Source organism: Physeter macrocephalus, chromosome 21 (genome assembly GCF_002837175.3).
Source record: "Physeter macrocephalus isolate SW-GA chromosome 21, ASM283717v5, whole genome shotgun sequence".
NCBI classification, from domain to species: Eukaryota; Metazoa; Chordata; class Mammalia; order Artiodactyla; family Physeteridae; genus Physeter; species Physeter macrocephalus.
The window spans coordinates 84,344,704-84,363,238 of NC_041234.1; the positions used below are offsets into that span (position 1 = coordinate 84,344,704).

General features: G+C 41.7%; 1 protein-coding gene across 1 annotated transcript in view; it reads right to left on the reverse strand.

Annotated features, from left to right (window-relative positions):
- Positions 1–15,071, reverse strand: part of GUCY2F (guanylate cyclase 2F, retinal) — an 82,398-nt gene extending 67,327 nt beyond the window's left edge. Inside the window, exons 1-3 of the mRNA XM_007105795.2 lie at positions 15,006–15,071; positions 14,077–14,827; positions 4,058–4,359 (exon numbers count right to left, since the gene is read on the reverse strand). Coding sequence (XP_007105857.2) covers positions 4,058–4,359; positions 14,077–14,827; positions 15,006–15,071 — 1,119 coding nt within the window. The remainder of the gene's footprint in view (positions 1–4,057; positions 4,360–14,076; positions 14,828–15,005) is intronic.
- Between the last annotated feature and the right edge of the window lie 3,464 nt (positions 15,072–18,535).

The window sequence follows — 18,535 nt, forward strand, 5'->3', positions numbered from 1 at the left end:
CTAATGGGAAGTCAACAAATAATGTCCAAAACTGAGTAATCAAGAAACCAGTAGCAGTATGGTATTTAGAAATATTAATACCACAATAGAGAACTAAAAGACACGAAAGTGGTTGTTTCTGATGAAGAGTGGGAAGAAGGCCTAGGAACTGCTTTGTTGTTGATACAAAACGTTTTAGCATTTCTTGACTTTTAAAATCGTGTGCATGCATCACTTTGATAGTTTTTTGTTTTTTATAATTTTTGAATGGGCAAGTGTATAAACTAAAAGAGGATGCAAACCACTTCTATAAGCAATATAGCCTATATATAGAAATTTCAATTCCACTGGAAGTTATTGGTCAAGGGAGAAATACAGCCACCTTTCTCATACATTTGTTTACTCATTTACCATCTCTCTTTCATTCGAATTTAAGCCCCATAAGAGCAGGAACAAGTGATATGCTAGTAAATGTTGGCAACAGCTCTATGAAAAGGAAAAAACACTCTTATTTGTAGCATTTACCAACTTCTGTGGTGTAAATACTCTCAATGCCTGATTCAAGCTACCAACATGATGCCACTGAACACAGTGTTTGCCAAAGAGGCACACAATTGGCTTTTATGAACTGACTCCAACACACTACTGACAAAAATCCTGTCTTGTTTACTGTTCTCTCTGAAGTTCAGCATAGTACACGGCACATGGCAGGTGCTTAATAAATAGTTGTTGATCTGTTGACTGAATAGGAAGAAACAACAGGAGCCAAGGGATAAGCAAACAATGAGCTACATAATTTGATCTGAGAAAATACCATTTGGAACTCTGAAAATGAGATAATTTTGAAAGCTGGAACTATTGAGCAATTCTGTGCCAGTAATCATAAAACTTCAAGACAGTAGGAAGTTGAGGTCAGACTGTAACTTAGATGCTAGGTCACCATCAACCAATAAGGTCATCCTGGCCCCAAAAAGAAAAGGTGGAAAGGAAGTAACTATAAGCCGGGCACTCTGCTAGTCACTTCACACGTATTACTTTGTTTAATCTTCACAATAATCCTAGAAGCTGTAGATCACTAACACACTTTACAGATGGTAAAATTGAGACTCAAAAATCTAAGTAACTTGCCCAAGGACACGCAGCTAGTAAGAGTGAGAGGTGAGATTTAAACCCGAGTTTGTCTAACTCCTTATCATATGTTCTTTCTGCTATACTAGCTCCCTTCAAAAATACCTTTTAGCAAGGTAATTTAGGAAAAAAGGGGGTTTTGTTTATCAGAGATGTGAAAATAATTGTCTCACTCTTCTATCATTCTTTGGTTATGAAAGTAAAGCCAAGGTACCTGCAAAGTGGGGGTGGAAATGTATCCAAAAAAGCTTTTTTTAAAAAATAAGCTTTAGCGTCTTTGTTTTCACTTTCTCTATTTCCTTGTCCAAAGTAGCGTACAGGCTGCCTAGCAACCACACTAATGGCATCTATTTTTTACCTTAATTATCTTATGTTTTCCACAAGTTCAAAGAGATTGGATCAAATATTAAGAGTAGAAGGTCTGAATTTTTTGTATCAAAATATCTGCTCATACATATGATACACACACACACACACACACACACACACACACACACACACACCCCTTTCTATTTCCCTCAATCCTGTGATTAAAGTAAAAAGATGACTTAGTCTTGTATCTATGTGATGCCATATCATTGGATAAAAAGTACAAAAATTCACCATATGATTTCTTGCCTATAAATACACCAAACAACTGGTTTGAGCAATTATTCTTAGCAGTTTGAGGGATTCTTGCCTTTCTTGACCAAATCAATGAATTGTTTTCAATTAAACATGTGTGTGTCTCCTAAAAGGAAGATTTATTACAAACATATCTGTGGCAATAAAGTTTAAATCCAACACTGTTAATATCTCTGCTGGTCACTTTTTTTATTAGAACAAGAATCTGCGAAATCTTTGCTATCAATACTCAGGACAGAAAGAGATAAGAAAACCTAAGTTTCATCTGAATAATTTATTCAGATAGAGAGGCAGTGCACAGGATAAAGGAATAAATAGTATACAAAAAGGAGAAGATCATGGAGAATGTGAGTGTTGGGCACAACCACCAGCCTACCTGATAGCCTTCTGCATTGCTAATGGAATTTCCATTTTTTTGCACACTTTTCCAGCAGCCATAGGGTCAGTCATGATGGTCTCATTCCTCTTTCTAAATTATTAGTTTGGGTATGGGTATGGGACACGACTGTGACCAGGAAAGTGTGGGGAGAAGTCTGCCTGAGGAGCATTTGGGCAAGATTTCCTCACTCTTAAAAAGAGACACAAGAGAGGGGCATTCCCCATTTTTGTCTGTAGACAGTTGCACTTGGACGTGATGTCTGGAACTGTAGCAGTCATCTTGGGACCAGGAGAAGAACCAGATCATGAGGGCAATCTAGCATGCTATGATTATAAAGTGGAAAGATGAAAAGAACCTGGTTCACTGATAACATCACTGAGCAGCTGAATTAACTGACCCTAAAGCCTCCATATCTTCCAGTTTTGAAAAAAAAACAATTACTTGGGCCATTTTGTGTTGAGCTGTCTCTTAGTTACAGCCAGAGCGTTATAACTAATACATTATAACTAATGTATTAGTTATGACAGGGCATTATAACTAATACAATATGTTAGCAAATGCTAGAATTTTTAAACTTATTGATGGGTCGTTCTGAAAATGACTGCCTTCTACATCTGGCCCCTAACCTATAAAAACCCCCTCTGTATTTTTTCTAATCTAACTATCTTTGGCCTTCCCCTCTTCCTCTCACATTCCTTGTCTCTTTTGTATTTTTCCCTCTTTGTTTTTGTCTTTTGTCCATTTTTTGGTCCATTTTATTTTTGACCATTCATTTCCTTGCTTTCATCCTGTCCCCACTGCTTTGTGATTTGATCTGAAATATGTTTATACATATATTCATCTATACATACATAAATATTATTTCTTGTATATTATTAGGGAGGAATTCTTCCCCATTCCAAATGATTCCTTTCCTATAGAGATAGCTCTACTAACAAAAAACACCTGACCTCTTCAACCCCTTACTCATTCCTTCCCACAAAGGAGTGACTTAATCTGACTGGTTAGTTTGGAAGGAGAACTAAATATGTGTAGCCCAAGCCCTCCTAACTTCTTTCTCTTGGGAGTAAGCTCCACTATGCTCTTTCAGGCTGTACATTTTACAAAAGGCATGTCCTCACGGGGCAGAAATATAGGGGTCCAGCAATGCTGGTAACTAGATGGAGAAGTCTGGTCAACCCTCAGATTCAATACTGGGAAACTCAAATGCATATAGACAGAAGCCGCATTCTCCAGTACCAGCTTTATCAATAATAATGGTAATATCTTCCTATATACCAGCTCTCCTATTGTTGAATTGGTTCCAAACTCGGGTCAGAAACAAGATTTCTTTTTACTAGGCACCCTTGAACGGCACTAGTATATATTAAAGTTTTGTTTCCCTGTTCTTAAACACATTTTATTTCTTCTTCATGGCTGTATATGTTATCACTGCAGGTTGCTTGAAGATAAAAAAAAAAAACAAAAAACCTCTTGCCGCATAGCACAGGGAGATCAGCTCAGTGCTTTGTGACCACCTAGAGGGGTGGGATAGGGAGGGTGGGAGGGAGGGAGACGCAAGAGGGAAGAGATGTGGGAACATATGTATATGTATAACTGATTCGCTTTGTTATAAAGCAGAAACTAACACACCATTGTAAAGCAATTATACTCCAATAAAGATGTTAAAAAAAAAAAGTCAAGTCAAAAAATGTGAACTATAGACCAATCAGGTAATGATTTTCCTATGAAAAAAACAACAACAACAAAAACAAACAAAAAAACCCTCCAATAATGTATCTTTGTTTTATAAATGTTTTCTGCAAACAAAAGGTGTTTTTAATTTGTGTGTGGTTGCCTGCTATTGACTGAGTTTCCTATGGAATAGAGGCACTTGATAGGAAAAATATTTACCTTCCTGATTTTTGAGGTTTTCTGTTCATGATTAACTTGTGAATCTGCACTTACTTGATCTGACTCCAGCTTCTCAGGAATTTCACCTCTAGCTGCTGCCTCCATAAAGGCCTGATAGAAGGTCTTTTCTTGGGACTCCACTGTAATGGTCAACACAGCATCATAGGCTTCCCGGAGTTTTGGATTGTTCCTTAGAACCTGGTAGGGGCTATGCTTATAAGGTAAACTGTAGAGCAGGGCGTCATAGGGAACAAAGACATAGGTTCCATCAGTCATTTTCAGATCGTGAGCCCATTCCAAGAGATGCGTCTGAGTCTCTCCCCCAATCAAGGTCGAATGCATACACATGATGATTACTGAAACCGACAAAGCAGGGAGGTTATGGTGGCAATATGCTAGTAAAATATAGTACCAAAAACTACAGACTGGGAGAAACAAAATAATTGTATTACTACCAATTTGTAAATGATATCTATCTTATGTCTTTAAGATGAGCAAGATGTTGAAACCCTGAGTTGAGGCTGACGTATTTCAGGGACTCTGATTAGGCAATAGGGAACAATCAGACATGTCTACAGGCTGCAGAGACTGGTACTAGACTGGAACAAACAAATATAGCAAGTGGGAGGTAGCATAATGAAGAGGCTCTGGAGTTGGAAAACCTAGGTTTATATCCTAACATCACCAGTTACTAGCTGTATACCCTTAGGTAAATTACTTAACCTCTCTCTACCTCATTCATAAAATGGAGATAGTAAATATGTACTTCATGGGGTGGTAGTGATGACTGAAGGGGCAATACATACAATGGGCTTAGCACACAGCGCTCAATAAATGGTAGCTATTATTATACCTAAGAATAAGAAGGCTAGAGGGAGAAGATGGGTGATATTCCCATAGCCACTGTTGCTTTTTATTGCCTACCTCCTACAGACATACATTCTCACAGATGTTGACCAACTGTTCCCCCCCTTACCAAGGCCATTATAGACAATGAATGGTACTCACTCACACTCTGCTATAAATGCTACTAATATTACGGGTGATATGTTCAATTTTTAAAAATCCAACTTCCCTATAATTGGAATTACTTTGCACTCACTTTAATTCTTCCTAGACTTATGAAACTATGTTGCTTGGCAAGGCTATGCTAGAATAGAGTGGATTAGTGGAGGCCACGGTTGAAGGATGGCAGCTAGATCATGAGACTGAAAGTCTTATATCCAATTTCGCCCTTGGCATGCTAAATGAGTTTAGTATAAGCCCACTTGTGCTTCAGTGCCCACATCTTTAAAATGTAGATTCCAATGCATTTCACAGGTACATTGAGTAGTTTAATTAGATAATGCCTGGCAAGTATTCTGAGCTCCTTGAAGAAAGGCAAAGACCCTACGGCCTTTGGTAAATATTAATTATACATGCTTACATGGAACCTTTAATCTCAGGAACTGAGTATGCTTAAACTATGTTCAATGACTGGTCTTTGGTATTTACGTATTGCTTCATCTATTTTCAAAAACCTTCTTTGCACTTGTTAGATACCCTCAGAAAATTTCCCCTTTGAGCCAGAGATGGTACCCTTTATTTTTTAAGGTGTACCTAGTAAGTTCTGAAGTTGATTTAGATACCAAACACACACACACACACACACACACACACACACACACACACACACACACACACCATAACTTGAATTTTCAAATGACCATTAGCTCCTTCAATATAATTGCCCTGAGAGGTTCTACATGTATTCTGATGCACAAACCTTCCTTTGAATACTCTAGGGATATCTTTGGAGCTAGTTCTTGAGCCACACAAGGAATTCAGCCTCCCTTGTTCATAATCACACATTGTATGATGGGAAAATGGAGTGACAGAGAGGTCCAACAAGGCAATGATTGGATTTAGAAAGAGAAACTAGAACCTAAGGCCCCTAACTCCCTAAGTTTGGCTACATCATTAAACATGAATCACTTTGGTCAAAGTAATTCTGTAACATGTCCATTGAGGGGAAAAACTGAGTTTAGTCAGGTGCTTCGGGTAGCTGGTCAGTTCTTCCAACAGTATCCTTGGCAAGCGGTTCAGTATTGGGATCTTCTACAAAAACAGAGATTAGATTATGAGACCAAGGTTACCCAATAGAGATAAAATTCATTTAATTAACTTAAAGGAATATTAAAATTACTTCCCTGGATGGAAAATGTTAAATAGAACTAAGTGCTTTGTGTTGGTTGAAATACAGCAAATATTTTGACATATACTGCGTGTATTGGGTGCTGTGGTGTGCCAGTCAGATGCAGCCCTCAGGAATGAAGCATTCATTCTCCTAGCTGCTGGGAATGTTTGGAAATAATAGCCGATACCTCTCAGGGAATTGCCCTCAGCTGAGGAGAACCACCATAGTGTGTTGGGAGCTGGCTTGGGCCGGTTCACAAGAGACTATGGTTAAATTTTCAGGAATATTATGAACTAGTTAATGTCATGTTGGTAGCTTGAAATTGGCCATGGTGGGTGTTACAACACCATGGAAATTAGCAAATGCTACAAATCAGGGCTTTCCCCTCCTCCCCCGATAAACTGGCTATTAAACAATTATTATCCCATTGCACCCCTTTCTCTGTATCTGCCTGTACCCAATGACTGGTCAATATGGAGGCATAAAGGCCAACACTCGTTAATTCTGGACAATACTGGAGGGACACCCCAGCTCCAGAGCTCCCACTGGGACTGGCTGGGACCTTTGTTGTGACAGTTTCATTTTTCTCTTTTGCCAATTCTACTGCTGCCTCTCCTTCACAGGTGTTGTCCTTGAAAGCATTCCCCCAATAAGCTTCCTGCACACAGATCTTCATCTGCCATTCTTTTCACTAGGGTACCAACTTGTGACACTGGTTTAGAGCCCCACTGTACCCTGAACTGACTTCTGTCATGGCAGTTACAAGATTCATCGCCCTTATTTATTTATGTCAGCCTCTACTATGAAACCATGAGTTCCTTGAAGTCAAAAACTGTATTTTGGGCTTCCCTGGTGGCGTAGTGGTTGAGAATCTGCCTGCCAATGCAGAGGACAAGGGTTCGAGCCCTGGTCTGGGAAGATCCCACATGCCGCGGAGCAACTGGGCCCGTGAGCCACAACTACTGAGCCTGCGCATCCGGAGCCTGTGCTCCGCCACAAGAGAGGCCGCGGCAGTGAGAGGCCCGCGCACCGCGATGAAGAGTGGCCCCCGCTCACCGCAACTAGAGAAAGCCCTCGCGCAGAAACGAAGACCCAACACAGCAAAAATAAATAAATTAATTAATAAACTCCTACCCCCAACATCTTCTTTAAAAAAAAAAATAAAAAACTGTATTTTATTTCTGTATCCTGGTACATATTATATACCCAATGAAAAATGAATGTTTGAAACAATTTCAGAAAGAGAAGTTTTGTATCTGGGTATCTTTTGTGGGCTCCTTGAGATGCGAGACATGGGCATTTTGGATTGTTAGTATGGAGGAACAATTCGAAGGGATATTTGCTGGGCAGGTAGATAATAACATGCCTGTGTTTAATGTTTAATGTCATTAACTGTGCTCAAGACCTTACCCCCCCCCCTTAATTTTCCTTTCACTGGCCCACACAGAGGACATTTGGGGCAGAGTCAGAATTTTTATTACTGGAAAGACCCTTTGAGACCATCTAGCCTGTCTTACTCCCCCATTATTTTACAGATGATGAAATGGAAGCCTCAAGAGGGAATGATCACAAGCTACTCTATTTTTTGCAAGGTAAGACTTTGCCATCGAGCATGATTAAAACAGAAAGCATAAATACTGAATTCAAACAGCACCATCTTAATTTAATAGATTGAGTGCTTTGTCAATAGGGATTTGTAGATGCATCTGTTCTACATGATTATTTTACTAAATAGCTTTATTATCTCAAAATGACATTCATTAAAATGGGATTTTACCTGTAAGTTGTCAGGAAAGGATTAGTGGACAGAAACCTTAAATCCTTGACAAGACCCGGGTCAACAGGTGATCACTGAGTAATATTAATTTGTAAGTTTCCATCCTGATTGTTAACAGTCAAGCCACTCTATAGCCTAAACAAGGACCAGGAGATACATCCTCCTGAGATCCCATCTCACTAGGATATGATATTAGCGCTTTCTCTGAGCCACCTGAGCCCCACTTGAGTTGTCTAGTAGCTATGTCTTCATACTGTGGTACCCACTATGGCAGGCTGCTCAGGACCCTCTCATTCACCCTCAATGCTAGCAGCAGGAAATGTCTAACTCTAGGAGAAGCCAATTCCCAAGTCACTCAATTCCTACCTCTCTTCCTATATTGAAATACTCTATCCAGTACTTCCTCGAGGTAGAGGAACTGTGTTTCTCCAAAAGCAAATTTTATTTCTCCCAGATTACTGGCTATGGAGTGCTTGGTGGAGGAAGCTGAGCCCAGTCTCACACCTTGTGAGATGAAAATGGTTTCACTAGCTATTGCTGAAGAAGTTCTTAGGAGTCACATTCATATTGTGAGCCCACAATACTGCTCCCAATCCACAGAAACCCTCCATTCTATTGTCCTTAATTTTCATTTTAAGCCTTTTGTGACATTTCCTACCACTAACCTTCATTTTAACCTCTTTTGTGTTAACAAGTGTTGAGAGATGGGAGAGTAAGCAGGCCAGAGGAGGAGGGGGGCATACAGTGTGATTTATCCCAGGCCTCACATTCCCCCAGGATTCAGCCCCATCTGGCCACACTCTGAAACAAGTAGAGTCACACCTTCCTCCCCTCAGTTCTCCCCCATGCACTCCATAAAATGGATACATAAAAAGAGGGTGGGAGGCTCTGGAATCTGCATGTTTCCCAACCACAGCCCAAAGTGTGATTCAGTGCAGGAGGCCCTCAAACCACACTTTAAGAACACTGTAGTACACGATGTGTGGCTATTTCTATCGACTGAGGACACTGCACACATTTTTGGCCTTAAGTCCTGAGACCACCACTTACTTACCTGCCACCAGTGTCAAACTGGTCCAAGTAGCTCAGCATGCTGTCAGACACATATTACATTTAATGGCCATTCTGTCTGCATCAGATCGTGTTTTTTCATACCCAGTAAAACTGTTATTACAAGTACTTTTATTGCCTTCACATTGCTGCCCAGCTTATGTTTTTAATAGTTCTCCATACTTTGCAACGTATGTTTTCGTCAGCTTTTCCTAAACTGCTATGCAGGTAAGGCCTCTTAAACACAGGAAGCCTAGATGTTTAGAGATTTCCTCCTGGGCTGGGTCTTCAATAATTATATCGTTACTGATAGTGGACCCATTCAAGAGAGCAAGTTGTCCTTTCACCATTTACATTTACTTACATTTATCTATACCAAACTGTATACCAAATTCCCTATCAGCACTAAGGCTCTTGGCCATAGTATTACAGTATCACTATTCTTATTACTGTAGGAAAACTGGGGCGATACTTGTTACCCTGAGGCACTTAAAAGAATTTCATCAGTGGGCCCAAAAGTTAAGAGAGAAAAATAGAAGGGCTAAATTATACACCATGGGACACAGGATGTCAAGTGAGTAAGCTTTAGGGGCATCCCTCCAGTGGACAGGAGGCAGGAGAGCATAAGTCTTTCATTAAACCAGCGATTCTCGAAGTATGATCCCTGGACCAGCAACATCAGCACCACCTTGAACTGGTTAGAAATGCAGGTTCTGGTACCCTATCCCAGCCCTCCTGAGTCAGAAACTCTGGAGGAGGGACGCAAGCCCCCCAGGCGATTCCGGTCACACTTAGGTTTGAGAGGCACTGCTTTAGATCAACCTGAATACATATCCTAGTTTGCCCACTCACTAGCTGTGTGACATTAAGCAAGTTATTTAACCTCTCTCTGCCTCCAAAGTCTCATTTGTGAAGTGCATTAAATAGTAATTGGCCTTACTTTATAGGGACGTTGCAAGAATTGAATGAGATGGTCCCTATAAAACCCTTGCAAAATGACTAGCATATAATAAATTCTCAATAAATATTAGCTATTATCATTGCTATTATTATTATTGGGTTTTTTTAATGTCAAGAATCTTCAATAGATGGAAGAGGCCAGCCAGGTCCCTGACAATGAGGTAGTAATCAAGTATCTGACTTTGGAAGAACAAGAGAAGGACATTCTGACTGTGTCCTAGTGACCGAACATCATACTGTAATGAAGCATTCCCAATTTGGAAGGATTTAAAGGAATCCCCAGATGGTTCAACAACCTTGTAAACCCAAACTGAAAGGATTTCACAATCAGCCAAGCATTGATAGGCAAAAAGGTGAGGAGAAGGGAGGAGGGCTCGAAATAGCCATTTGAAAAGTTCTCTAAAGAGCTTTTTAGCGGGGCCTGCCGCTAGTCTTTGTGAGAATTAGCAAAAGAACTTCTGGGTAATTGCAATCCCCCGGGTGCTCTGCCTGGTGAGTTATGCTCTTCGTGCCATTGGATCAAAATCTCCAACAGGACTCATGGTTTAAGGAGCAGCGAGTGAACTGAATTTTGGCCCTCATGCCCACTCAGCTAGATTCCCATGGGCAGGGAAAACCACATACAGCAGCCCTGCCTGTAAGCTGAGGCCTTTGTCCTTGATTAATATCTCTCCTATATGACTTTGTCAGAAACAAAGATAATTGGTAATTGCCTCTGAAGCTTAAAAGAAGTGAGCTGACAATATGGGAGAGGCTGAATCCTGAATCCCCCCTTCGCTGGGACTTCATTTACCCCATTCTTTGGTGTTAATAATGCATACCCCTACCTACTTGTTATGTGAGATTCACAGCTGTTGTAAAACTTGGAAGAAAATACCTTGCTCCTGGATAACCCTGAGGATTAAATGACATTATCTATATGCAAATACCTTGTAAACTGTAGAGAGCTGTTCACATGTAAAGTGGTATTATGGTTGCTTTCATTGTCTCAGTGGCAGCCTCTAGTAACACCCCTGCTGTTTCCCTTTCCAAGAGCCCACAACCATTATTATTGTTATGATCATCTTTACTATTAAATTTTATCATTGTCTTGCTGTTGTGTAAGCAAAATTTAGACCAGTTTCTGAGAAAGACATTCCTTCTGACTCCAGTAATGTGCCAGTGATCGTTGGAAACATAACTTTACAGTGGCCGCCACCACTGCCACTGCCACGTGGGGCTTTGGTCACTGTTATCGTGAGGAGGTCAGACAAAACCAGCCTTCCAGCTATTTCCATTACTTCCAAAGGGATCCCTTTCCACTATATTTTGTACATCACAACAGGTCCTTCTCTGAAGGTTTACTTGGTGGGGGGGGTCAGTCCTACCAGTTGAAAGGGGCTAGAAAATCAGCTAGAGATTTGATCTAGTGGATGCTCGATCTGGTGTATGGTAACCGTCCTCACTGCTCAGGTGGCCCAATCCATACTCGTTAACTTCTAGCTCAGTTTCTCACCAGATCTCCTATTCTCTGATTGGACTGGAGATGTGCCCTGAACCCTAGGCCTCGTGGCTAAAGTCCTGATACCCTATTCATATTCATACTCTGAACCCTGCTTCTCACGCTCCTATTGGCTGGGGCACTAGTCTCAATGGATGATCAAGTGGACAACAAGCTTACCTTTTACTTTAAGACTCACTCCCCTTCTGCAGGTCCTCCTGTCATATCCCACCCATCACCTGGCGTGCCCTCAGATACCAAAAACTAGCTGTGCCAAGTGTGAGTACCACACACGCTTTTGGACAGTGCACACTCAGGTGCCCGAGGTCCTACTCGGGCCGCAGCTCAGCCAATGGCTCAGTTGCCCTGCATCTGCCCCAACCTACCCACGTTCTGATTCATGACGCTGAGTTGCCAGCGCGCCTCACCTGAGTCTGCCTATGTTTGGTCAGAAACCCGGGGCAAAATCTGGGAGAGCAGAGCTTTGTCTTCGCTCCCTTTTATCTCCCTTTTTGAGTTCCTACTGCACTTTCTGCTGCCTTTCTCCCTACCCAGGGTCTTTGTTTGCTGCATAACCACATACCTCCCTCTCTAGGCTTCCAGTCTCCTACCCCCTTACCCCCATCTTAAAATTTTCATTCCCTTAGCGAGCTGATCCACACTGCTAGACAGAAAGCAATCTGATTAAACAAAGTCATATTAAGACAAAAAATTGTCTGGTAACTTAAAGTAGGGAACATTTATTTGCCTTTTCTTGAACTTGAAGCAGTGGTTCTTGACTGGCTACATTTTACAAGCACCTGGGAAGCTCTTTAAAATACCTTTGCTGGGGCCTCACCACAGACCATCAGAATGTCTGGAGGTGGTACTCTGGCCCCAATCATTTTGAAAAGATGTCCAGGTATTTCCAGTGTGCGGCCAGAATTAAGAACCATTGACCTAAAGGAATGCATCTCTAATAGTACGGCGATAATATGTACATTTGCTACCTCCCTGCCTGAAAAGAATTGTGGGTGGTAAACACAATCCTAACTTCTCTCAGTCTGACAACCCAAAGAGCTTCGGGGCCTGGATTTATTTAACATTTCATGGTAGAGGCCAAAATGTCATTTCAAAGAGTATACCACTTAGAATGGGTGGGATGTGAAACACTCATGGAATGTAAACTTGCAGGAGACACTGGGCTTCATGAAGATTTGTAACATATTATAAAGTTATGATATTAAATATGTTAGCCTGTTTCTGGCATGATTCCTCCCTGGAAGTGGTTTTATAGCTTTAAAAATAATTCTGTGCTCTGCTTTGAAAGTATCAAGCTCTATTATGAAGTAATCAGAGCCACACTGATTGCTTAACATTTATAGGATCTTGTAGACTGGAGCTGGAAGCAGACTACTATAGTTCCTGGAATTAAAAATTCTTGCCCTCATCCTCCCATAATGATCATAATTAAGGTCCAATACTGGAGACACTTGAAACTTAAAATGGGCTTCTGGGTATAGGCCAGCCCTAAGCTGGACCATTCTCTAACAAGTCCATTGTTATGTTAAGGAAATGACTGGGACCAGGACTAATCCTAGAAGTAATCAGTTTGACAAGTAGTTTCTGAGCTATCTGTCCTAAAGCGATGGAGTGACTGCAATAGAGGATGAGCAGTGTTCCCACAAATCACTGCTACTTTCCAGAAAAAAAGTAAAGTGGAGATTGAAAAATTAGAATAGGAAAACAATCAAAACCAAGTGTTACCAAAAAAAAAAAAAAAAAAAAAAAAAAACAAGTGTCACAAAGGCTTGCAGTATGTATATGTAAAAGACTTCCATCTGATTTAAGAGGACCAGGAAGAGCCCTCCCCTTTCCCAAAATGCACCCAACTTGCCCTGGGTCAGTGGGTCAGTCCTTTGCTTTACACTTGGTCCATGGTCTCTGCAAGAATCATCTTTGTGTTTTTGTTGTTTGTTTTTTGGGGTTTTTTTTAAGAATCATCTTTGAACATAAAACTTCTCTTGGGAAGGGAAACGGTACAATTTAGGCGGGCTTCTCATTTTAATATGCTTTTATTTATCAGCTAGCTCCCTCCATATCAGCTCGTTGTGTGCTGCAGAGAGAGAAGCCCTGCTTTCAGGGAGTGGAAAGTGAGAAGGGGTGGGTGTGCATTTTTGAGTCCAGAGAAGAAAGGTTCTAAGCGAGATGTGATGACACGAGGGCACTGGGCACCTATGAGGGAAAGTAGCCAGAAGGGAATCAAAGGTAAATCTCCCTTCAGTGACTAGACCAGACAAAAACAGAGCTCTAAGAACATCGCTTCTTGGCTGATCTGAAACTGCTGCGGTCCTAAGGGCATGGAGGGTGTGTGACCACAGTTGCTCCTGACGCCCCGGTGCTGAAAGCAGAGGCACTGGCACCCAAGGGCATTGTAACCACAGAGGTCTTTGTACTTTTATTGAGTTCATAAAATAGGCCCTGTTGAAGCAGGATAGTCTTGGGGTCCGAGCGTGATTGACAGGGGGCAAATGCATGAAGAACTGGAGAGTGATGTGCTATCCTAGGGTGTGAGGATAGGAAAATTTTGGACATTGTCATATCCTTTCACCGAAGCCACATTGAAAGCTGAGCCAGGAGAAAGCACTCACTGAGAATTCTGTCTGCCTGGCGAATCCGCTGTAGAGCTTTCTGGATGCTTTGGCTGTCTTGTCCTGTGGTCAGGACGACCCCTACAGGTAGGCCGCGGCTCCGAAGAGCACTTGCAACCCGATGGGCTGTATGCACCCAAATGTCTTCATCTGAGGAAATGACTCCAGCGTGAGCCCACTGGAAATATTTCATGACGGTTACCAGCACCCGAATGGGAGAAGGGAGTGTCCGAGAAAAGGTCGGGTGCCTATTTTTATTGTCTAACTCATAACTCACACAGGCCCAAGAGAAAATCCCTTTGTCCCAGCTGTTTCCCAGGAGTGAGGCTGCCTCGCAGTAGCCAGGGTTGGCAGGTCCAATAAATCCGGAGGCCATCTGGTGGTGGGAAATGAAACTGGATCGAGCCCTGGAAGCCTGGCAGTCTTCATTGAGAATCACGTATTCAAAAGAGTAACCCAGGTCAAACGATGGGTCCTTGTTGATTCGCTCAATGGCTAACCGAGCGGCAACCTCGGGCAGGGCCTTTGAGAGCAACGGATCACAAGTCCAAGGACCCACCACCCCTATCTTGTAGGGGGGTGCCCATATCCGCTGTGGGAGGGACGTAAGGGCCAGGAGGCACAAACACCCCAGGGGCTTGAAGGATGCAAGGCCACGGTGCCCTCGCTGTCTTCCGGGAGCCGCAAACCAGAGCATAAGGTGAGAGAAAGGCCGGGGTCCCAAGAACAGAGCCCTCCTGCTTCCAGCAGGCTAATGAAGAAATACTGGAAGGTGAGTCTGCTGTCCCAGGATGGACACTGTTGTTTCCAAATGCTTGTCAATCAGAAGAAAAGGTATATTACATTATTCCTGAAACTTCTGGAAATAACAGTTATGAAAGAATGGCAAAGGAATGGCAGTCCCTAAACTAAAAGATTCTCTCCCCTACCCTGACCAAAACGCCTCCTCTTCCTCTACTTCCTGTAATCCTTATCTCAGGAGATGGCACCCCCATCTACCCTTCACCTACTTGCTCCCGTCAGAAACCTGGTAGTCAGCTGAGACTCTTCCTTCTTCTCTGCCCCTCGTTCAATCCATCACCAAGTACTGTGGATCCAACTTCAGTAATAGTTGCTCATCTCACAGTGTTGTCAGGATTACATGGATTAACATACAGCAAACACTTTTAACAGGGTTTGGCAGGTCATTAACTTTACATTAGTGATATTTTTATCATTATTACAGTTTCAAATATGTCCATTTTTCTCCACCACACTGCCCTCTTGGGGACAGACACAGATGTAAATAGGTAATGGCAAAGCAGAGTAAGAAGTGCTATGATTGAAGTAGCCCAGACAGAGGAAAACAGAGAGGATCACCCAAACGCAAATTTCAGGGGAGGAGAAGAGGCAGGAGGAGGGACGTCTCTCTGAGTTAAGTATTGAGAGAAAAGTTAGCCAGGTGAATGGGGCGGCAAGGGGGTTGTGGCTAAGAGCCTTCTAGGCAGAAGGAACAATATACAGTAAGGCCCAGAGGTTAAAAAAGGAAAAGGATATATTAGATTCTCACAGTTCCAAGGCATTTGTTCTGCTCAGGTCTGTGATGTCAACCAAGGCAGGGGCCAGGTCACCAAGAGTCCTATATGCCATTCATAAGTTTTTAGATTTAATCCTGTAGATAATAGTTTTAAGCAGAGAAATGATATAATAAGATTTTCATTTTCTAAAGATTACTCAAGTAGCAGTGTGGAGAATGGGTTGGAAGGGGGCAAGACTGGAGGCAGGGAGACCAGTTTGGAGGCTGTTGTAGTAATCCATATGAGAAATGATGGCAGACCAAGAGAGTGGTAGTAAAGACGTAGAGGAATGGAGATGAATTCCACCAAGATTAAAAACATCAAAGAGATTAAGAAGGTTAAGCCAATAATAACTTAGTGACTGACAAGATGTAGAAGGTAAGGGGGAAAAAGGAGGACTCCAAGATGATTTGGGGCTAGGCAACTGGTTAGAAAATGATATAAGTCTCTGAGATAGGGAACACTAAAGGAAGGGTTGGGAAATAGAATGTATTCTATTAGACACGTTGAACTGATGATGTCTGTGGAATATCCAAGTAGCAAGATCCAGTTGACCATTTGACATACTGGATCTTGTAACAGAAAGCTGAGCCAGAGATATAAATTTGAATGTAATCAGTTGATAGAGGGTAATTGAAGACATGGCAGTGTATAAGATCAACAAAAGAGAGTTGCAAAGTAGAGAAAGAAGTCAGAGGACCAAATCCTGAAAACCCACAACAATTAAAGGTCAGGCAGAGAGAAAGGAGGTTATAATGAAAACTTCCATGAAAAGTCTAGAGAAACAGCAAAATCCAGGAGAAAGTGGTATCTTACAACACAAGGAAGATGACACTTTGAGGATGAAGATTGTTTATCACATCTCACTCTCTGTTGAGAAGTCAGGTGAGCTAAATATAGAAAGGTCTCTGCCCATTAGATTTGGATTCAGAGAGTAAGGCTGCAAGTGGAAGGACCCACAATGAGTCAAAAATGAATGGGGATGAATGAAGTGGAGTCAGTAAATGTGGATAGCTCTTTCAAGATGATGCATGCAAAGCCTTTCTCCACTTGGCCCTTGTCTTTCTCTATACCCCCCATCTCCCTGTTCTCATCTGATGCTAGAGTAAATTTTTTGCAGTTCTATAGACATATGTCACATAGTCTGCCAAGCATAGGATTTGGAAAATGCCATTCCTTCTGCCTGGAATGTCCTCCTCCTTCCTCCCATACTCCACTTCCAGATTCTCCTGATGAACTCTACCTTCAAGACCCAAATAAAGTGTTCCCTCCTCTGTGAAGCCTTAATTAACACCCCTAGGTTGAGTTCATTGTTTTTCCACCTGTGCTTCATACTTATACCCATTAGGAAAGGCATTCCTCTGATTTATAAACTGTCCCTATTTCTGGTCTGTGTTGTGACAGAGCTACCGAACTGTTTGCTATCTCTGTATTTACAGGACCTCATACTTTGAACTACAAGGGGTAGGCAATGAGGGCAACTCTCTATGGGGAACAGAGCCCACTGTACTGGGATTTCCTAAGGATCTTCTTCATCGCACTAATGCCTAGCCAACACATAGTAGGTACCAGATAAATGTTTGTGAAATGAATTAATAAAACACTTAAGTTGCTCCAAGGCCAAGAATAACCTCACTAGATATAATAAGAATTAACTGCTTGGGGCAGATAGTAATGAGGAAACTCCTTAGTGAATTTTTAATTCCAACCAAAGATCAAAATAATGGCATGGCTCTCTTCAGGGTTAATAATTGGCTCTTGTGTGACTGGGCTTGCCAGCAGTAATTCTGTCTGGGCCGGGTCTGTTGGTTATCACCTTGACTTTCACCCCTAATTTTATGAGAAAGCCTGACTCTTCAAGAAACCAGTCAGGGGCACATCTGCTGGATCTTACAGACGTACCACAATAGTATGCCTCATCATTTGTACACAGGTTAAAATGGAGCACTACTCAGCCATAAAAAAAGAACAAAATAATGCCATCTGCAGCAACATGGATGCAACTAGAGGTTGTCATACGAAGCGAAGTAAGTCAGAAAGAAAAAGACAAATACCATATGATATCACTTATATGTGGAATCTAAAATATGGCACAAATGAACCTACCTGCAAAACAGAAACAGACTCACAGACATAGAGAACAGACTTGTGGTTACCGAGGGGGAGGGGGATGGGGGAGTGAAGGACTGGGAGTTTGGGATTAGTAGGTGAAAGCTATTATATATAGTATGGATAAACAACAAGGTCCTACTGTATAGCACAGGGAACTATATTCAGTCTCCTATCGTAAACCATAATGGAAAAGAATATAAAAAAAAGAATATCTATATGTGTATAACTGAGTCACTTTGCCGTACAGCAGAGATTGGTACAACACTGTAAATCAACTATACTTCAATAAAAAAATAAAAGAAAAGAAACTAATGATAATAATAACTAAGTAAAATAAATAAATATAAATAAATAAAATCGACTCGTCGCAGCCCTTTGAGGTAGACACTATTATTACCCTCATTTACAGATGATGAAACTGAAGCTCAGAAAGGGTAAGTAATTTGCCTGAGGGCACATAGTAGCAGGATGGGGATTTGCATCCCAGTTGATCAAGCACTGCCTGCCAACAGCCCCTAATCTATGAAGTCACTGAGACCATCCTTATTATACCTTCTATGCTACCCAGATAGAGCTTGAATGATTCATTGGTGGTTTTTTAAAAATCCCTGTGTTCCCCGTGAAATAATAAATTAAGTAATGAGGGGGAGGAATGGAGTAAACTAGGAGGAACAAATAGAAATTTATTATCCAACTAGAAGAAATTTGCCACCAGTGTTCCAGCCAAACCTGGGGACCCCTCACTGAGGGTGCAGTATTGCACAACTAGGGGTGCAGGCCTCCAATCACAT